The sequence below is a fragment of the Oncorhynchus clarkii genome, chromosome 5 (assembly GCF_045791955.1).
Source record: "Oncorhynchus clarkii lewisi isolate Uvic-CL-2024 chromosome 5, UVic_Ocla_1.0, whole genome shotgun sequence".
Classification (NCBI taxonomy): Eukaryota; Metazoa; Chordata; class Actinopteri; order Salmoniformes; family Salmonidae; genus Oncorhynchus; species Oncorhynchus clarkii.
This window is the reverse complement of record NC_092151.1, coordinates 40,226,203-40,248,406: the sequence shown is the minus strand read 5'-3', so window position 1 is coordinate 40,248,406 and position 22,204 is coordinate 40,226,203. Positions and strand designations below refer to the sequence as shown.

The window sequence follows — 22,204 nt, the reverse complement described above, 5'->3', positions numbered from 1 at the left end:
GCAGAATTTCGGCCTAAATCCATCTCGTTCCGTATTCTCCCACTGCCGGCCAGTGGGCTTCCTCTCCCTACCATATTTGTTAGTGAGTGGAAACGCTAAGCGGATGCTTCACATTTATAGAACAATTGTGTATCTGTGATATAGCCATCTTTGACTTTGTGGCCATGGTAACTAGTGGAAACCGCATCCACTGGAGATCCATAGTGGCCACTAGCGACTGCGCAGCCTATGACGAAAATAGCATTGTTTAGTGACAAATAATAGGATAAGAAAGATAAGAAGTCGTCACTACTGTTGTTGTAGGCTACATAAATGGGGGGGGGGGGGGGGGGGGGGGGGGGTGTAGTAAGCTTACCTAATATAGGGTCCAATGACGTGTTAGTGTAGAAGGCTGCCAATAATTTGTGTAAAGCTCCCGAGTGGCGCAGCGGTCTAAGGCACTGAACTTCAGAACAATAGGCGTCACTATAGTTACCTGATTTGGAGTCCCATAGTCCCAGTGTCGTCCGGGTATGACCGGAGTAGGCCGTCATTGTAAATAATAATTTGTTCTTAACTGACTTTCCTAGTTAAATAATATATATATATTTTTTAAAGCCCAATGTGAGGGTCACATTGGTGAATATTTTTGTTTATACCTACATACCAGGCCACCCTAAGAAATTTACAGGTTGTTTGAAGAGGTCAATGTCGGAAACGTTTTATAAATGTGGTGGTTGAGGCCAACAAGGGCTATGGGGCCGCTATGAATAACACGAGACTACTGACTGATATATTTCTTTAGGCGAGGCTGCAGTTACTCTGTCTGGACTATGGCACCGTGAACTACTAGGCTAATCAAAGCAGCTGAGGGAATTTCCCGTTCCACCTTAAATCTGGTTTGTTTGTGAAAAATATGGAGACGTTCTCTTTTTACGTGGAAGGGTGAAAGCCCCGCCCTGTGAACACTTGCAATGCACGAGTGAACTTCAACTGTCAAAAGTGGAGGACACATTAGCTTTTGAGCTGTGCGGTTTTCAATTATCAGCATCGCCTTTGTAAGTGATCGCACATCAAACGCTGTAGGTGTGATCGAGGCGCAATTTGTGCACAAAGCGCCGGAGTGCACGGAGGCTGACGATCTGGAGGGATAAAGAGTGTCGTCCTAGAAGTGAACAAGTTTTTGGTTGTTTTGGGGGCCGTTTGTTGCCAATATGTCCAGGAATCCCACATTCGTGAGTCCATTCCACAGACCCCACTGTTTGGCCGCTGCCGCCCAGTCAGGAAAAGCCAAACTCACCCACCCTGGCAAAGCCATTCTAGCAGGTAAGGATACATTCATTCATCTTTCCTTGTGTAGGCTGATATTGCTTCACAATTCAGGCAGCGTTCATTATAGCGTCTTGTTACGTTGTAACAATGCAAATCATTGTCACTGTGACAATACAATATATTATACAGGACTTTCTTTTTACTTTTGTAGTGGCAGTCAGTTTGTAGCAAGATATTTCAACACGATTGCCTGCCTACTGTATAGAGCTTGCCATGGGAGGCAACGTGAACTTTGTTAGTGTAGTAAATAATTATTTAAGTCTACTAATCTATTCAGCCTTTTTTCTTAATTTCTTCATGAACTACGTGTCCGTTGCTAGGGAGTAAGGCACATTTGATCACAATATAGCAACACAATTATGTCCTGTGCTCGACAGGGTGTCCAAACCACCTCTAAAACGGCACCAGTGCCAAGTAAGTATCCAATGTGCTTTGGCATGAGATATTGTGTATCTGGTCATATGCCTTGTTTTTTGTGACTGATGGGGGAGGTTTGTGATTCAAAAGTAACTAGTCACCCTTTGAGTGCGATGTACTGTCTTCATGCACTGTGGAACTTGAGGAGTGGCATGAATCTGCAGCCTGCCTTCTGTGTGTGTGTGTGTGTGTGTGTGTGTGTGTGTGTGCTCGCACACATGGAGCTGCAATATGATCATTATTGAATGCATATGAGACTTTAGGAATACAAGGCAGTATTAAATTGTTTGGAAGAAAAAAATTGTCTGCAATGTCTATGCCTGGATTGTCTTCAAATTGTGCACTCCCAAAGTGCACACCTCATTTTGACTATAGTTCAGGAGAACTGGCTGCATCTGTTGAACTATCAATTTGCCCTTTTAACCTTTGATTCAACTTGTCTGTGTGAGTGATCTGTTATTCTTCTTGAAACCTTGACAAAAAATACCATGATTTGGGGGATTTTCACAAAATGTATTCCATAGCATGGTGCTTTGGAAGAAGGATTGTTGACATATATTTGACATTTTGTATCTAAAAGCATAATAAAGAAATACATAATAAAAGTTGGCATATTTATTACATTTTGGCCATACCCAGGCCTCCTTTAAGACTCCATGTTGGCGCAACAAAGCTAAAATGTGTGTCATATGAAGCTTTACCGCTTGCTCTGTAATATGAGTAGTATACTGATTTCAATAGAAACGTTCTTACATAACTGTATTAGTATAGTCAAATAAACATGAATATATAAAATGTTTGACTTGGCAATTTTTTAAAATATATTGTTGAACATAATATACTTTTTGGCAGCGTTTCCCAAACTCGGTCATGGGGACCCCAAGGAGTTTTGGTTTTTTCCCTAGCACTACACAGCTGATTCAAGTCATCATCCAGCTTTGATTATTTGAATTAGCTGGGTAGGGCTAGGGCAAAAAACAAAATGTGTCCCCATGACCGAGTTTGGGAAACGCTGGTCTATGGGCATATTAAAGTTCCAGAGTGGGCAATGATAAAAGGAGGGCTTTGATTGGTTACATTGCCTACTATGACAATGTATTGAAAGATTTGCTGACTCAATTATGGTTTATTTTCAATATTCATGTTTTTATATTTTGAAACATTCAAATTCATGTAAGAACTACTACTACTATTACAGAGCAAGCCGTAAAGCTTCATATGACAATCTTGTTTGCTTTGTAGCATCTACACACAAAATATTATGGAGGCTTTGGTATGGCTAAAACTTAGGTTAATAACATAGGTTATTTCTCAATTATGCTGTTAGATTAAAATGTGTCAACAATCCTTCCTCCAAAGGACCATTCTATGATTAACATTTTGTTAAAATCCTCCAAATCATGGTCGTTTTTTTTGTCTGGGTTTCAATACAGATCACTCCTGTTCTACAAGGACACATGCTTTGCTCTAGTCGTCAGTTCCAGGGTGTGTAGAGTTAATTAGATGTGTCATGGTCCTTTTCTCTGGTAATTCCGGACCCCATGATCATACCAAAGCCCCCTTTCCCTTAGTCCAGCAGAGTGTGGTCATCATGGCTTATGAATGGGAGTTTGGCAGACTCCTCTCACAGCACTGAGTGGGATGTGCCGGACACTGTAAAGCTAGGCTACAGAGGTACAAAATCCAAGCCAACCATGTCCTTGTGTTCCAAAGCAGTGTAGAGGTTTGTAGCCCTAGTAAGGCGTGTCAAGGTTTGCATGCAGCCTGACGAGTAAGGTCCTTAGATGGAACCGTTGCTGCACGTGCATCCTTGAATGCAGTTGCGCTACTTAGTTTGTCTCTTTTGGGACAATGCATGGCGCCGCATTATTGAGGGCATTCATGGTTGATAACTCATTTGTTTGCGTAAATTGCTTCTGTATCTTGCTTCTTGCAAGAGTAACAAGTGAACACTGATCCATTCCAATTCCTTGATATAGTAGAACTATCCTCTCCTATCAGGAGATATAAACCATTTGTCTGTCTCAGTTCTCTGGCACATGTTTCAGGCCTGTTTTCCCATGTCTATCAGCCTATCCTTGTCAAGCAACTACGCTTTCACCTGGAGTAAATTGTAAGCTATCGGGGCCTACTCATTTGCGCTCACAGGATAGATGAGAGCAATATGATGGATGTCTACCAGGAAGTGCTTTCACAATCAAACCAGATGAAGGAAAGGAGATGACAGGGAACCTATTACACTACCAGTGAGATTCACCCAGTAGTGTGAGTGCTTGACAGGAGGCTGAGGCCTGCAGTGCAGTACAGTGTTGTTTGCCTGAATCCATGAGCCATGATGACACAGCACAAACTGCACACACTTCTGCAGTTCAGAGAGCACACACACAGACACACTCCTGCCCACACTGTACACACACACACACACACACACTCCTGCACAGACACACTGCTTCACACACGGCACACATGCAGCTGGTTTATACAACACCCTTTCATCAGACCGGGGGCGCATGCTGGCGGGTCGGGGGGTTATAATTTACCTTCAATGTTCACTCTTCAGTCCACTTTTTGAACTTGATTACCCCCCATAGAATGCAAAGCACTCTGAGACCTAATAAAATGTGTTGTAAAATGAATTAGTAATGTTGTTGAGCATTACTATGGCACTCTACACACCCTCATCTACCCAGATTAAGTTATATCTTGTGAAACATGCAGTCGTTTGGCTTGCTTCTTATCTCTCAGGTTGTGTGCCTTTTTATAATTCAGCTGACACCTGCTTCCTTCACTGCTTCCTTAGAATAGTAGAGTAGGGAATGAATGACTGGCCTGTTATGAGGAAACAATTGGACATGTCTAATTATAAAACATCTAGCGTTATGACAGGAAGAGCCGTGCACTGGGCAGAATTTCTAGCCTATTGTGTAATAACAAGATAATGAACATGAGCCTATTTGTGAGAAAAAAACGGACTCTTTAGGCAGCTTTTTGAAAAGGGGAAGAAAAATAATTCTGGGCTGGGCCCACTTCAGACAGACAACTCTCCCAACAAATCACGAGGTACACATGCCAGAAAGTGGTTGTAGGTGAAGCTAGTTTTTGTAAACTAGCCACTTGCGAAATGCACTCATTAAAAAGAACCACTCATCTCCATCTTGCTAGCTACTAGTTTGTTTTTTATTCAAGCGGTTAAGGAAGTGACATAGTTCCTCTATGCCAAACTAAAGTTTTCTGTTACATGCAGACTTGTTAAGCCGGAACATTTGAAAATTGTGGGAGGCAATCTGGATGTCTAGGGTTAGGGTGCTGTAGGTCATGTAGCTATTTGTTACATGCAATATGCTTTGTGGACTTCAACAGACAGAGGTTGCACTCCAGTTTTGTGATGAAACAAAGGTGTGGTTGAATTTATTCTAACACTGTGTCTTATTTCCTTGGCCTTCGTTCCTATGCCTTGCGACCGTGATATACAGTGCCTTGCGAAAGTATTCGGCCCCCTTGAACTTTGCGACCTTTTGCCACATTTCAGGCTTCAAACATAAAGATAAAACTGTATTTTTTTGTGAAGAATCAACAACAAGTGGGACACAATCATGAAGTGGAACGACATTTATTGGATATTTCAAACTTTTTAACAAATCAAAAACTGAAAAAGTGGGCGTGCAAAATTATTCAGCCCCCTTAAGTTAATACTTTGTAGCGCCACCTTTTGCTGCGATTACAGCTGTAAGTCGCTTGGGGTATGTCTCTATCAGTTTTGCACATCGAGAGACTGACATTTTTTCCCATTCCTCCTTGCAAAACAGCTCGAGCTCAGTGAGGTTGGATGGAGAGCATTTGTGCAATATTTGTGCAATATACGACTGATTGTTGTCCTATGGACAGAGTCTCCCACCTCAGCTGTAGATCTCTGCAGTTCATCCAGAGTGATCATGGGCCTCTTGGCTGCATCTCTGATCAGTCTTCTCCTTGTATGAGCTGAAAGTTTAGAGGGACGGCCAGGTCTTGGTAGATTTGCAGTGGTCTGATACTCCTTCCATTTCAATATTATCGCTTGCACAGTGCTCCTTGGGATGTTTAAAGCTTGGGAAATCTTTTTGTATCCAAATCCAGCTTTAAACTTCTTCACAACAGTATCTCGGACCTACCTGGTGTGTTCCTTGTTCTTCATGATGCTCTCTGCGCTTTTAACGGACCTCTGAGACTATCACAGTGCAGGTGCATTTATACGGAGACTTGATTACACACAGGTGGATTGTATTTATCATTATTAGTCATTTAGGTCAACATTGGATCATTCAGAGATCCTCACTGAACTTCTGGAGAGAGTTTGCTGCACTGAAAGTAAAGGGGCTGAATAATTTTGCACGCCCAATTTTTCAGTTTTTGATTTGTTAAAAAAGTTTGAAATATCCAATAAATGTCGTTCCACTTCATGATTGTGTCCCACTTGTTGTTGATTCTTCACAAAAAAATACAGTTTTATATCTTTATGTTTGAAGCCTGAAATGTGGCAAAAGGTCGCAAAGTTCAAGGGGGCCGAATACTTTCGCAAGGCACTGTACTTTTGCATATATAGTGTATGTGGACACCCCTTCAAATTAGAGGATTCAGCTATTTCAGCCACACCTGTTGCTGACAGGTATATAGAAATCGAGGACACCGCCATGCAGTCTCCATAGACATTGCCAGTAGAATGTCCTTACTGAAGAGCTCCGTGACTTTCAACGTGGCACCTTAATAGGATGCCACCTTTCCAACAAGTCAGTTATTGTGAAATGGAAATGTCTAGGAGCAACAACGGCTCAGCTGCGAAGTGGTAGGCCACACAAGCTCACAGAATGGGACTGCCGAATGCTGACGCGTGTAAAAATAGCCTGTCCTCGGTTGCAGCACTCACTACCGAGTTCCAAATTTCCTCTGGAAGTAACGTCGGCACAAGAACTGTTCCTCTGGAGCTTTATAAAATGGGTATCCATGGCCGAACAGCCGCACACAAGCCTAAGATCACCATGTGCAATGCCAAGCGTTGGCTGGAGTGGTGTAAAGCTCGCCGCCATTAGACTCTGGAGCAGTGGAAGCGCGCTCTCTGGAGTGACGAATCACGCTAAACCATCTGGCAGTCTGACGGATGAATCTTGGATTGGCAAACGCCATGGGAACACCACCTGCCCCAATGCATAGTGCCAACTGTAAAGTTTGGTGGAGGAGGAATAATGGTCTGGGGCTGTTTGTTCATGGTTCTGGCAAAGCCCCTTAGATTCAGTGAAGGGAAATCTTAACGCTACAGCATACATTGACATTCTAGATGATTCTGTGCTTCCAACTTTGTGGCAACAGTTTGGGGAAGGCCCTTTCCTGTTTACAAAGCGAGGTCCATACAGAAATGGTTTGTCAAGATCGGTGTGAAAGAACTTGACTGAGCTGCACAGAGCTCTGACCTCAACCCTATCGAACACTTTTGAGATGAATTGGAACGCCGACTGCAAGCCAGGCCTAATCGTCCAACATCAGTGCCCGACCTCACTAATGCTCTTGTGGCTGAATGGAAGCAAGTCCCCGCAACAATGTTCCAACATCTAGTGGAAAGCCTTTCAGAAGAGTGGATGCTGTTATAACAGCAAAAGGGGAAACAACTCCATATTAATGCCCATGATTATGGAATGAGATGGGGGGGGGGGGGGGGGTGATTAAAAGTGATTAAAAGAAATGTATATTATTTTTTTACCCACATGCCACTACTAAGAGGGACTAATTGTGTGTGTGTGCTTGTGGATAATGAAGTGTTGCATGACTATTCCTGTGTGGGACTGACCACCCTGCATGCTTGTGTGGAGAGTTGAAAGGCATGCTGAAGTCCAGAGCCTCAACAAATGTCTATTTCAGAAGCATCAGCATGGGGTTGATGTTTAGACTCAACCAGGACGTTTCCCACACACACATTAGGGTCAGCTTTCCCCACTTCAAATCAAACATATTTTCAAATGGGGATTGTTCAGTTAACTGGTTAGAGATCAGTGGTTGAGCATGCTATGTTTGTTTGTTGCCAGCAACAAACTCTATCGGTTTATGACGACTGTGTGAGAGAGGCGTCCACATGCTTCTCAGCCAAAACAGTTCGGTTGAGTTCGTGCATATTTTGTGACGTCTTTGTTCGTATGGACTTCGGTGAGGGTTTTTCGGCTGTTCGGGCTCACCACTTTTTTTTCTGGAGGCAAGCCGAAGTTTGGAGCCGAAGTCTACGCCCCTTCGTCGGTGATTAGTTAACAGTAGGGATTCTTCAATAAAGTTTGTTGTTATTCAACGAGAGACGACTCGTTTTCATTCACCAAACATCTTAGTTAGATGTAAAACTGCGCGAAAGATCTATTCGGCAAACACGTCAAAATAAATGACAGATTTCTTGAGTTCTCTTGGATTAGTTATATATTAAGTGTATACTGGCTACGGCGTCTCAAAATGGACAAGCAGTACTTTTTCGCGTTTTTCAAACAAAGGTATTTTAAGGGAGTAATGCGAGCAAACTCGTTCGGCTAACTGAGTTCCGAACTGAAACATGCTGACGTCTTAACTCTCTCTGTCAGTGGAATCACACCCCCACTGATCAGAGCAGAGGGGCGTATCCTGTGGACAGAATCCCAGCTCAGCCAATCAGAGCCCTCTTTTCTGTTAGCGGTTCAACTGCAGATGTGTGGAGCTCCGGCTGTTAAGGTGGAACCAGGAGGTTACCGATAAAACTACAGTTACAGAGAAACTGATTAAGAGGACTTAAAAAATATTAAAATAAATATGTTTTTGAGACACTGATGATACTTTATTGTATTTTATTTGTGAATGTAGTAATAACGTTATACATAAAATGATGCCATCTATTCAGCCACAGCAGAGAAGACACAAGCCTTTAACTGAACTTGTCTGTTGTTCCAGATGGAGCAGAGGGAATAGAGATCCGCCTAACGACCATAACTTTTCTGTCTCTCCCTTTCTCTCTCTAGGTGGTATTGCTGGAGGAATAGAGATCTGTATTACATTCCCTACAGAGTATGTGAAGACTCAGCTGCAGTTGGATGAGAAGGCCAACTCTCCCAGATATAAAGGCATCGGTGGGTATCTCAAATCAAGTGTTATTTGACACACTAATAGTGAAATGCGTACTTACGGGTCCTTTTCCAACAATGCAGAGTTAAAGATTGTATTCATTTAAATAGAAAGTGACGTGAGGAATAAATTCAATGAATAAAAATACATTTTTGGCTATATACAGGGAGTTCCAGTACCGAGTCGATGTGCATGGGTACGAGGTAATTGAGGTAGTATGTACAGTACCAGTCAAAAGTTAGGACACACCTACTCATTCAAGGGTTTTTCTTTATTTGTACTATTTTCGACATTGTAGAATAATAGTGAAGACATCAAAAACTGTGAAATAACACATATGGAATAATGTAGTAACCAAAAAAGTGTTAAACAAATCAAAATAGATTTTAAATTCTTTAAAGTGCCTTGATGACAACTTTGCACACTCTTGGCATTCTCTCAACCAGCATCATGAGGAATGCTTTCCAACAGTCTTGATGGAGTTCCCACATGCTGAGCACTTGTTGGCTGCTTTTCTTTCACTCTGCGGTCCAACTCATCCCTAACCATCTCAGTTGGGGTGAAGTCGGGTGATTGGAGGCCAGGTCATCTTATGCAGCACTCCATCACTCTCCTTCTTGGTCAAATAGCCCTTACACAGCCTGGAGGTGTGTTGGGTCATTGTCCTGTTGAAAAACAATTGATTATCCCACTGAGTGCAAACCAGATGGAATGTCGTATCGCTGCAGAATGTTGTAGTATATTTTGATTTGTTTAACACTTGTTTGATTACTACATGATTCCATATGTGTTATTTCATAGCTTTGATGTCTTCACTATTATACTAGAATGTAAAAAATAGCACAAATAAAGAAACTCTTCAATGCGTAGGTGTGTCCAAACCTTTGACTGGTACTGTACATAGTAGGGGTAAAGTGACTAGGTTGCAGCAGTATATTGTATGTGGTGAGTGTTAAAGCGTGTGTGTGTGTGTGTGTGGCATCCGTATGCATGTGAGCGTATGTAGTGTGTGTATTGGGTTGTCAGTTTTAGTATGCGTGAGTAGAGTCCAGTGTGTGTGCATAGAGTTAGTGCAAAAAAGGGTCAATGCAGGTAGTCCTGGTAGCTGTTTGATTAGCTAATTTTCTGTCTTGTTTGCAGTCTCATGGCTTGGGGGTAGAAGCTGTTAACTTCTTATGGCTGGGGGCAGTATTGAGTAGCTTGGATGAATAAGGTGCCCAGAGTAAACTGCCTGCCACTCAGTCCCAGTTGCTAATATATGCGTATATTTGGACAGAAAACACTGAAGTTTCTAAAACTGTTTGAATGATGTCTGTGAGTATAACAGAAATCATATGGTAGGCAAAAACCTGTGAAAAAATCCAACCATGAAGTGGGAAATCTGAGGTTGGTCGTTTTTCAACTCATTCCCTATTGAAGATATAGTGGGATGTTGGTCATAATGCACTTCCTTCCACTAGATGTCAACAGTCTTTAGAAACTTGTTTGAGGCTTCTACTGTAAAGGAGGGGCTCATAAGGGCTCTTTGAGTCAGTGGTCTGGCAGATTGCCACAAGCTCATGACATTTCTTTCGTGAGAGAGTTAGCTCGCGTTCCATTGCTTTTCTGAAGACAAAGGAATTTTCCGGTTGGAACATTTATTGAAGATTTATGTTAAAAACATCCTAAAGATTGATTCTATACATCGTTTGACATGTTTCTACGGACTGTAACAGAACTTTTTGACTTTTCGTCTGCAACTAGTGAACGTGCTTCGTGAGTTTTGGATTTGTTTATAGAACGCGCTAACTAAAAGTAGCTATTTGGACATAAATGATGGACATTATCGAACAAAACAAACATTTATTGTGGAACTGGGATTCATGGGAGTGCATTCTGATGAAGATCATCAAAGGTAAGTGAATATTTATAATGTTATTTCTGACTTCTGTTGACTGCACAATATGGCGGATATCTTTGGTTAACAGGGAAAACTCTTTGGTCTCTGAGCTCTGTACTCCAGATTATTGCATGGTTTGCTTTTTCCGTAAAGCTTTTTTGAAATCTGACAGCGGTTGCGTTAAGGAGAAGTGTATCTAAAGTTCCATGCATAACACTTGTATTTTCATCAACATTTATTATGAGAATTTCTGTAAATTGATGTGGCTCTGCAAAATCACCAGATGTTTTTGGAACTACTGAACGTAACGCGCCAATGTATACTGCGATCTTTTGATATAAATATGAACTTTATCGAACAAAACATACAAACATTGATTTTTGTGACTCCTCTCTTTGGCTGGAAAAATGGCTGTGTTTTTCTGTGACTTGGCTCTGACCTAACATAATTGTTTGTGGTGCTTTCGCCGTAAAGCCTATTTGAAATCGGACACTGTGGTGGGATTAACAAGAAGTATATCTTTAAAATGGTGTGAAATACTTCTATGTTTGAGGAATTTTAATTATGGGATTTCTGTTGTTTTGAATTTGGCGCCCTGCACTTTCACTGGCTGTTGTCCTATCGATCCCGTTAGCGGGATCTCACCCCTAAGAAGTTTAAGGATCCTCTTGGTTCCATACCAGGTGCACTGATACATCTTGCCAACAGTTGCTCCTAAACAGGAGACGGAAATATTTGTTTTTTTGACAGCATCCCATTTGTTTTAAACAAAAACTTTCCATACATGTTTACCCAGGAAAGAAGGTTAAAGTGACTTTTTGGACCCGAATGCCAAAACATTCAGTTGACCCATTTTGCATAGCCCACCCTACCATGAGACATCCATGTCTTCATCACTGGAAAAGATAAACGGTTGAGTTTGTTATAATTTAAAAGCTAAAAAAAACAGGGTTGTCAAACTGTTTAATCATTTATTTTTTTAAATAGGAATTAACGCAATAACTTACTCTTCTCATATTTGCATATTTTGTAGCTTAGACCATATTTTATTTACATCATCTGAGGTTTTTGTGTTGTGCCCGCCATCGTTGAGACACAACATGCTTTTGAATACTGTGTGGGTGTCAGCAGCTGTTTGCATGAGGCCTTACATGTCAGATTAATAAAAAGCCTTGAGCAAGGGATCTGTAAATCAATAGGAGAGTTCCAAAGTGGAAATGTTTGTGTATTAAAACAGCGGCTCTATCAATCAAATTTATTTATAAAGCCCTTTTTACATCAGCCGATGTCAAAGTTCTATACAGAAACCCAGCCTAAAACCCCAAACGGCAAGCAATGCCGATGTAGAAGCACAGTGCCTAGGAAAAACTCCCTAGAAAGGGAGGAACCAGGCTCTGAGGGGTGGCCAGTCCTCTTCTGGCTGTGCCGGGTGGAGATTATAACAGTACATGGCCAAGATGTTCAAACGTTCATAGATGACCAGCAGGGTCTAATAATAATAATAATAATAATAATAATAATAATAATAATAATCACATTGTGGTAGAGGGTGCAACAGGTCAGCACCTCAGGAGTAAATGTCAGTTGGCTTTTGAGAGAGAGAGAGCTCTTAAATTCACACAGGAGAAATACTCCAGATATAACAGACTGACCCTAGCCCCCCGACACAAACTATTGCAGCATAATTACTGAAGGCTGAAACAGGAGGGGTCGGGAGACACTGTGGCCCTGTCCGACTATACCCCCGGACAGGGCCAACCAGGCAGGATATAATCAGACCCACTTTGCCGAGCCCCCAGCACAGCCCCCACACCACTACACTGCTAGTGAGTTCCAGCGCCTTTCCTGAGAACTTCAGAGCTTCCTCTGTGTGTGCGTGTGTGTGTGTGTGTTCAGCCTAGCCGTGTTATCTGTATGTTCAGAGTCACTGAACTTTGGCCTGGAGTCTGTCTGAAACAACATGTTAGTCAGTCAGTACTGAGAGTTCACTCTCCTGGACTTAACTGTGGCTGCTAGCACCATGACTCTCACTAACAGTTTCCTGTACCCGTACAATGCACTAAGTTACTTGCTAAAATACCGTTGAATGTCCCACAGGTAACATGCACAAAACACCATGCAAAAAAAACAACTCAAAAGTGATTTGAAATATCTGCAGTTGACTATATGTTTTTGTGTCCTCTCTCAATCTGATTCTCTCTCCGTCTCTTCCTTACCCTTCCTGTAGTTGACTGTGTGAAGCAGACGGTAGACGGTCATGGGGTGAGAGGTCTATACAGAGGGCTCAGCTCTCTGCTCTATGGCTCCATACCCAAAGCAGCTGTCAGGTACACACACACATCACACTGTCCCTCTCTGCCTCATCCTCTGTCTCGGTCCATTTTCAATATGTCCCTGACATCCTCTCTCTCTCTCTATCAGGTTTGGTGTTTTTGAGTTCCTCAGTAATAAGATGCGTGATGAGAGTGGGAAGCTGGACAGTACCCGGGGTCTTCTCTGTGGGCTGGGGGCTGGAGTGGCTGAGGCTGTGGTGGTGGTCTGCCCCATGGAGACGGTCAAGGTGTGTGTGTCTTAAATCACTTCTTAAACCGGAAATCTTAAACCGTTATCTGCATGTATCGGTGTGTGACGTTACTAGTTTGAAAAAACAAAGGTCTGCATATAACTTGAATCTGTGTTGTCCTCTTGTCATTTCAGGTAAAGTTTATCCATGACCAATCGTCAGCCAACCCAAAGTACCGGGGATTCTTCCATGGAGTCAGGGAGATCGTCAGAACAGAAGGTAAGGAAACGAGACAGACACTGTGAGTTTACTGCCACCCAATGTTCCACCGAGACTGCCTCGCAGCTCCCCCAGGACTGCTGCACAGAATAAATATCAGCCCACAGAGAGAAGCACGAGATTGAACTTCACTCAACTTACTAGAGCAGTGGTCACCAACCGGTCGATCTCCAAGGCATTCCTAGTCGATCGGCAAACATTTCTGTAAAAAACCCAAACATAAAGCTATTCCTGTTCCTATTTCTTTTTGTTGTCTGAAGGCTGTTTGTAGGCGCACCCAAATCAGGTGAACTGTTGCCATTTTGAACCATTTCATGTGTCTGAAGGTACAAACTCTGCCTTCCAGGCGGGCCCGGAGAGCTAATCAAGTCTTCTATAGGCCTACTGCTGGTAATCTCAGATTACAGTATCTGCAGTAACGTAGCAGGCATGAAAGGCTACAACAAAGTTGATACTGTGAGATTTCAAAACGTTTAAAACCGTGACTAGAGAGAGGCTGTCAACGAATACAGCAAAGAGCTGCTGTTTTTATGAGTGTGTTCGTGTTTAAGTTCTTATTCAGCACTGTCAACACTTTGTATTCAACAATTTTATAAGCTATAAAATGTGCGTTCTTCCTATTTCAACTCATCGCTACAACAAGCACTGCAGCATAAATGAATGAGTAGGAAAATGTATCTATAGACTTGCGTTGTTGTTTATTATTAGCGGCTCAAGGAATATTTAACTTTCTCTGTTCATAGGAGTAGCAACTTGAATTTGTGCATGAGGCAAAAAATGATGTGGTGCGACTCGAGTTTCGCCATCAGCTGGAAGACTGTTTGCCTTTTTGGTCAGTGTCAGCGGAGGGATGTTGAGAGGGGGACCCTCAGTCTGCTGCGTTCTCTCTGCACTGAGACTGACCATTAGATGCAGGCACCATCAGCCCAGTAAAATAAAAAGCAAATTATTTAAATGTATGCTCACTCAGCTGTGACTCACAAGTAATACATCAAAGGATCTATTACCGGTGTGATCATATAGCCTACCTCCAAAAAATGGCCCGAACAGCAATGCATTGGCAGGGCAATTCAAGCAAAGCCAATATGTGGTGACAATGTATTGGGCCTATAGCTTACTGCACAAACCTCATTGCTACAGTACTGTTTTTAATTGGTTAATGATGCACAGGCTTACGTTTCTTTAAGTCATGTTTAAAAAGAAATCTGAGCGGTAGATCTTGGCTTGCGTTTTGACTCAGTGATCTTGACAAGGAAAAGTTTTGTGACCACTGTTCTAGAGTTTTCCCTGTTAACCCTATCAATGTTTTCCTTTACTGTGGCAATTGTGATGAAATCATTGCAATATTAGCCACTTTCAATGCAACATACCAAAACAAAACGAACAATACAAGAGATTTTGTTGTAGGCAGAACGCATCGGAGTAGGATTCTGTTGCATTGACATGCACGACTCTAAACAGACCGGTGTGGCATAAACAATCAGAGCTGCAGTAGGCATATATGCAATTAGACCATTGACATATATGGATCTGTGCAATTAGACCATTGCCATATATGGATCTGTGCAATTAGACCATTGCCATATATGGATCTGTGCTATTTACTTTAAACTGGACTGTGTTTACAGCATGAACGGTCGTGAGTAGATGAGCTTGTTTTGAGATCAAAGCAAGAGCTTTATGTAGCCACGTGTGCACATTGGCTGCTACTGTAGGTTGAATGATAGAACAGCTATTTCCATGTTAAATTGTTATGGATGCATTTTCTCCATTGTTTTAATGATAGGCCACTCTGGTAGACCTACATTATTATCAAATAGTCACAGTAGCCTACTTGGCCAGTTAAAGCAGGTACAGCCTCAGTGTTCACAGTAAATGCGTGCTGGAAGTTGCACACAATTTTCACAACGTTCAAGTTTGTGCTCAGTGCCTCATTTTTTTGAGTGAACATTGCTGCCACCTGAACCACAGAAAGAAGAGAGGGTGTGGTGTCTACAGACCCATCATGTAGCTGTTGGAGTGTCAGTGTGTGAGTGAGTATGTAGAGTCCTGTGAGTGTGCAGAGTCGGTGTAAAAATAAAAGGATCAATGCAGATAGTCCGTATAGCCATTTTGTTAGCTGTCTTATGGCTTGGGGAAAGAAGCTGTTCAGGAGCCTGTTGGTGTCAGACTTGATGCTCTGGTACCGCTTGCCGTACGGAACCAAAGATAACAGTCTATGGCTTGGGTAGCCGAAGTTAAAATAATAATAATAATCTGGGCATTCCTTTCACACCGCCTGAAATAGAGGTCCTGGATGGTAGGGAGCTCAGCTCCAGTGATGTACTGGGCTGTCCGCACCATCCTCTGTAGCGCCATGCGTTCGTGGGTGTTGCAGTGATGCAGCCAGTCAAGATGCTTTCAATGGTGCAGCTCTAGAACTTGAGGATTTGAGTGCCCATTACACATCTTTTCAACCTCTTTAGGGGTTCGTCACGACTGCGAGTGTGTGTGGACCATTTTAAACTCTTGACCCGCTCCATTCCAGCCCTGCCGATTTTCCCCCCTCCCCCCTTTGCTGTAGTCCTCAATCAGCTCCTTGGTATTACTGACGTTGAGGAAGAGGTTGTTATCCTGGAACCACACTGCCAGGTACTGTAGGCTGTCCCTGTAGGCTGTCTCGTCATCGCCGGTGATCAGGCCTATCACTGTTGTGTCCTTAGCAAACTTGATAAATGTTGGAGTCGAGCTTGGCCACACAGTTGTGGGTGAACAGGGAGTACAGAAGGGGACTAAGCACACACCCCTGTGGGGCCCCCATGTTGAGGATCAGCGTGGCAGATGTTGTTGCCTACCATCACCACCTGGGGTTGACCCGTCAGGAAGTCCAGGATCCAGTTGCAGAGGGAGGTGTTCAGTCTCAGGGTCCTAAACTTGGTGACGAGCTTGGAGGGGACTATGGTGTTGAACGTTGAGCTGTAGTCAATTATCAGCATTCTCACATAGGTATGGCTCTTATCTCGGTGGGTGAGGGCAGCGTGGAGTGCAATAGAGATGGCATCATCTGTTGATCTGTTAGGGCGGTATGCAAATTGATTGGGTCTTGGGTTTCTGGGATAATGGTGTTGATGTGAGCCATGACCAGCCTTCCGAAGCACTTCATGGCTACAGACGTGAGTGCTACGGGTCGGTTGTTGTTTAGGCAGGTTACCTTAGTGGTCTTGGGCAGAGGCACTATGGTGGTCTGCTTGAAACATGTTGGTATTACAGACTCGGACAGGGAGAGGTTGAAAATGTCAGGGAAGATACTTGCCAGTTGGTCAGCGCATGCACTGAGTACATGTCCTGGTAATCCGTCTGCCCTTGTGAATGTTGACCTGTTTAAACGTCTTATACACATTGGCTGCGGAGAGCGTGATCACACAGTCATCTGGAACAGCTGATGCTCTTATGCATGTTTCAGTGTTACTTGCCTTGAAGCAAGCATAGAAGTAGTTTAGCTCATCTGGTAGGCTCGTGTCACTGGGCAGGTCTCTGCTGTGCTCCCCTTTGTAGTCTGTAATAGTCTGCAAGTCCTGCAATGAGTGTCGGAGCCAGTGTAGTACGAGTCGATCTTAGTCCTGTATTGACGCTTTGCCTTTTTTATGGTTCGTCTGAGGGCATAGTGGGGTTTCTTATATGCTTCCGGGTTAGAGTCCCGCTCCTTGAAATCGGCATCTCTACTCTTTAGCTCAGTGCGGATGTTGCCTGTAATCCATGGCTTCTGGTTGGGGCATGTACGTACAGGCACTGTGGGGACGACGTCATCAATGCACTTATTGATGAAGCGAGTGACTGATGTGGTTTAATCCTCAATGCCATTGGAAGAATCCTGGAACATATTCCAGCCTGTGCTAGCAAAACAGTCCTTTATCTTATCATCTACTTCATCCGATCACTGGTGCTTCCTGCTTTAATTTTTGCTTGTAAGCAGGTATCAGGAGGATAGAATTACAGTCAGATTTGCCAAATGGAGGGAGAGCTTTGTACTTGTCTCTGTGTGTGGAGTGAAGGTGGTCTAGAGTTTTCTTAAATTATTATTTTTTAAATTATATTCCTCTGGTTGCACATTTAACATGCAGGTGGAAATTTGGTCAAATGGATTTAGGTTTCCCTGCATTAAAGTCCCTGGTCACTAGGAGCATCACCTGGATGAGCGTTTTCTTGTTTGCTTATGGCGGTATACAGCTCATTGAGTGCGGTCTTAGTTCCAGCATCGGTCTGTGGTGTTATGCAGACAGCTGCGGAAAATACAGAGAAACTCTAGGTAGATAGTGTGGTCTACAGCTAATCATGAGATACTCTACCTCAGGCGAGCAAAACCTTGAGACTTCCTTAGATATTGTGCAAAAGCTGTTGTTTACAAATATACATAGGCAGCCACTCCTTGTCTTACCAGAGGCTGCTGTTCTATCCTTTCGATCCAGTGTATGATTTTCATGTCGTCGTTCAGCCACGACTCGATGAAACATAAGATAATACAGTTTAATGTCCCATTGGTAGTTTAATCTTTCTCGTAGGCCATCTATTTTTTTTTCTCCAATAATTGCATGTTTGCCAATATAACGGATGGCAGTGTAGTTTCACTTGCTCGCCTACGAATTCTCAGAAGGCAGCCCGACCTGTGTGTTGATGTGTTGTGTTATCTATGTCTCCTCTAGGCCTGAGGGGGACGTACCAGGGTCTGACAGCCACGGTACTGAAACAGGGATCCAACCAGGCCATCCGCTTCTACGTCATGACATCTCTAAGGAACTGGTACAAAGGTGTGTGTGTGTGTGTGTGAGATCAACTGAGTTTGAATCCTTCTCTCCTGTGTGTGTGTGTGTGTTTATCCAGAGTGTCTCACTGCTCTGTCTCTCTCTCTGTTCCCTAGGTGAAGATCCTAACAAGGCCATTAACCCTCTGGTCACGGGAGCATTCGGAGCCTTCGCTGGAGCTGTCAGTGTGTTTGGAAACACTCCTCTGGATGTCATCAAAACCAGGATGCAGGTACACACCACCATTATTAATGACCTGGTCACTTGCAGTGAATTGAATCTCTTTTACTATACTTTTTACTATACTATTGTTTTGTTAGTTAAACCCTGTCCCTCTCTCTACTAACAGGGTCTGGAGGCTCACAAGTACAAAAGCACCCTGGACTGTGCCGTCAAGATCATGAAGCATGAGGGACCTAAAGCGTAAGTGTCTCTGTACACACTAACTTTGACCTCCTGTCTCATTTTCATCGATTTGTATCAGATATAATTGTATTGATCCTGTCTGCTCTTTGCCTCCTTCCTTCATTATTTCCTCTCTCCCCAGGTTCTATAAGGGTACAGTCCCCAGGCTGGGCAGGGTGTGTATGGACGTAGCCATCGTCTTCATAATCTACGAGGAGGTGGTGAAGGTCCTTAACAAAGTCTGGAAGACGGACTGAGATCACGTTTCCGTGGCAACCAGCGGAGTGGAGAACCCCCGGCAAGGCGGGGCTATGGCCTGATTCCAAACCCAATCCCTCTGCCCTTTCCTTAGGTTATCCATGACTTCCTTACAGATCTGACATGGCTGTTTATATTTCATTACAAAAAAGTTGGTCTCTATCCCCTGCCATTGTTTGCTTTAGTCAGTTGGAATGAAATGCAGCCATTTCAATCTGGGGATGAGTGCACTTCGCCTATGATCCTATTGGGGATACTACTATCATATTGTTTATACCTACATCCTTTGTTCTTCTTTATATCCACAGGGGGGAGTGAGCAAGGGCACATGGGTAGGGTGAGGGATTTGGCCTATATGACTGGAATAATGGGAACACTATCATTCCAGAGCAGTGTCTTAGACCGACAGTGCTTCAGTTCACTAATTGCTATTATTAACATCTTATGTTGTACATTAATCAAAGATGAAACAATACTTATAGCTAAAACCCAATATAATGTGATGTAAATCAAATGGCCTGGTGGAGGATCAAAGGCTTTTAACTCCAAAGACCATGTTCTATATTTAACACGATGGTGTGACCCAGTGAAATGGGTCTGGTAGAGATGTGGAGGCCGTCGTTCATACACATGATGGCACTACAACAGACATGCCTGTTCACGTGTCACATGGGTGTTGTTTTCCAGGTTTAATGCAGGTCTGCAATTTAGCTGCTTTACATACCTGAGTGCAATTGCAACACAATGCCTTATATATCATTATATTCAGAGATATCTTTATGGTAGAGAGCTACTATTTGTACAGTGCCTTGAAAAAGTATTTGCCCCCTTTCTGAGTTTCTCTATTTTTGCATATTTTTTTTAATACTGAATGTTATCAGATCTTCAACCAAAAGGGAACCTGAGTTTACAAATAACAAGAAATATATACTTATTTTATTTATTTAACATTTTGCTTACTGGGACTTCTAATTTTGAGAGGGGCAGCATTTTTTGGTCTCGCCTAGGGCGGCAGAACAGCAAGGACTGGCCCTGCTTCCGCGAGTCTTGATGATCATCCAGGTGCTTCCAGGTGCTTTATGGCAAACTTGTCAACTTTTTGGAGGTCATGGGTCTGTATATGCCTAGCAAAAACCAAACCAGGCATTCCACAGTAAGAACCTTACATCAACGGTCAATCATAGGAGTCTAGGTGTAATTTTGATTTTGGCCACCAGAGGCAGCAGGGGTTCAAACTGTAGAACCCAGTTCCAACATTTGAATATAAAAATTGATTTTAGCAAACAAAACTATGCTACATTTTATCTCTTGGACCTTCAGTATGACAAATCAGAGCAAGATTACTGAATGTAAGTACATTTATTTACCTTCAGAGGTGAATGTATCAAACCAGTTGCTGTGATAAGTGTTTTGTTGTTGTGCACTCAATAAATAGCATACTACTTTTTTTTTTTTTTTTTTACTGTAATAGCTACTGTAAATTGGACACTGCAGTTAGATTAACAATAATTTAATAAGTTTTCTGCCCATATAAGACATGTCTATGTCCTGGAAAGTTGGCTGTTGTCATTCTAGTCACATTAGCTCACGTTAGCAACAACCGTCCCAGTTTAGGGACACCGATCCCATAGAGGTTTTAAAGCAGTTCTGCATGGAAGAGTGGGACAAAATTCCCCCACAGCGACGTGAGAGACTGATCAAGAACTACAGGAAATGTTTGGTTGAAGTCATTGCAGCTAAAGCTGGCACAACCAGTTAGTTATTGAGTGTAAGGGGGCAATTACTTTTTCACAGAGAGGCATTCAGTGTTGCAGCATAATTTTGTTCATGAAATAAGTAAGTGATTGTTATTTGTTCATTCAGGTTCCCTTTATCTTGTATTAGGTTTTGGTTGAAGACCTGATATCATTCAGTAAAATTAGAAAGGGAGCAAATACTTTTTCACAGCACTGTATGTAGTAGTATAATATTAATTGTTAAAATAAGAACTCAGTTTTGAATTACTACTCATTCTTATTCTATGGTTGTCATAACCCTGTTTTGGCATAGAATTAAGAATGAGAATCCTAATGAAGTAGTATTTTTAATAGGATCTCTATGTTTTTTGGTGTCTGTCGACTACAGAGATGAACATGTTGTACAGTATACTCAGACATTCTGCAGAATGAACCAAAACTTTTCAAGTGAATTACATAAAAACTGACCAAGATTGAGATGGTGAGGGACTTTGCAGTTTTAAATGTGAAACATCAGAAATATATTTACATAATGATTGTTTGTGCCTGCAAATGTAGTTTATGATGGTTTTAGAAATCTGGTGTAACATCTCTAGTGCTACTAATGTCTAAAATTTAAATGATTCATGTTGCATGTCTTAGCTGGGTCAGTTTTTCCTCACTGAGTTACAGTATGATACAATAACACTTAATCATTGTTTTTAAAGTGTTAATTTGATATAGACAGTAACACATTGTAATGATGCCTTGCTGAGATGTTTATCAAATCTACTGGTACTAGTTGACAGTATAGCTTACCAGATCATCTTTGTAATGCAGCCTTGAGTAATTCAACGTGATGAGATATTGCCTGGTAATGTTACCTGGCAGTTATCGAGTAGGTTTAAATGCCCTTGGATTTACAATTAGTTCACACACATTTTCTTGGTAGTGTTAGTGGAGGGTTTGGGGACACCAATTTTTATTTAAGATGTCTAGATGTATCTTTTGCAAAACCTAATAGACATTTTTAATGAAACAATACATTTGCCACTGTCATGGTCTGCCCAATGTAAGATGCATCTATTTTTTATGCTCAAAGACTAGATCTTATGTAAGCATGTTTTATTGAAAGACCATGCACAGCCATTGCAGATTGTAGTGCCTGAGAGACATTTGTAACATTTGCGTTTGGGATTTTGAATATGCCATGTGTGCATTAAAGAGTGTAAAGGATTGTATACAAGATGATTGAGTCTGTTTTGCCTCTTATGACAGGGTGATTTTTAAAGTGTTTTGGGCATCTTACAGCTGAAGTATTGTTTGCAGACCATAATACCATAGAATAAGATAACAGGAGTAGTTATCGTCAAGGTCCTAAAGCTGCATCCTCCCACATCAAGATGTTTGTGTGACCACATGAGCTTTCAAACCTATTGTTTATGATCCCCTATTCATTGTCAACCCAACTGGAACATTTGACATTTAATTAATCTTATATAATTCTTCAATTTCTGGTTCTCAGCAGACATGATTTGAGAAACATTCGAGTTCTCAAATT

At 42.2% G+C, this 22,204-nt stretch overlaps 1 protein-coding gene across 1 annotated transcript; it reads left to right on the top strand.

Moving 5' to 3' along the window:
- Positions 1–916: 916 nt before the first annotated feature.
- Positions 917–21,894, top strand: LOC139408826 (tricarboxylate transport protein B, mitochondrial-like). The gene is made up of 9 exons (XM_071153189.1): positions 917–1,305; positions 8,724–8,831; positions 12,933–13,032; positions 13,127–13,265; positions 13,403–13,487; positions 18,167–18,271; positions 18,382–18,497; positions 18,615–18,688; positions 18,813–21,894. The coding sequence occupies exons 1-9, from the start codon at positions 1,194–1,196 to the stop codon at positions 18,925–18,927; spliced, it is 954 nt and encodes a 317-aa protein (XP_071009290.1). The 5' UTR covers positions 917–1,193; the 3' UTR covers positions 18,928–21,894.
- Positions 21,895–22,204: the final 310 nt, after the last annotated feature.

What these genes read in the sequence shown, in the direction of transcription:
- LOC139408826 (XM_071153189.1), top strand. Translation starts at nt 1,194, where the DNA reads ATGTCCAGGAATCCCACATTCGTGAGTCCATTCCACAGACCCCACTGT. An exon ending in TCCCAGATATAAAGGCATCG is followed by an intron (nt 8,832 to 12,932) that starts GTGGGTATCTCA and finishes CCCTTCCTGTAG; the next exon opens with TTGACTGTGTGAAGCAGACG. An exon ending in GGAGATCGTCAGAACAGAAG is followed by an intron (nt 13,488 to 18,166) that starts GTAAGGAAACGA and finishes TGTCTCCTCTAG; the next exon opens with GCCTGAGGGGGACGTACCAG.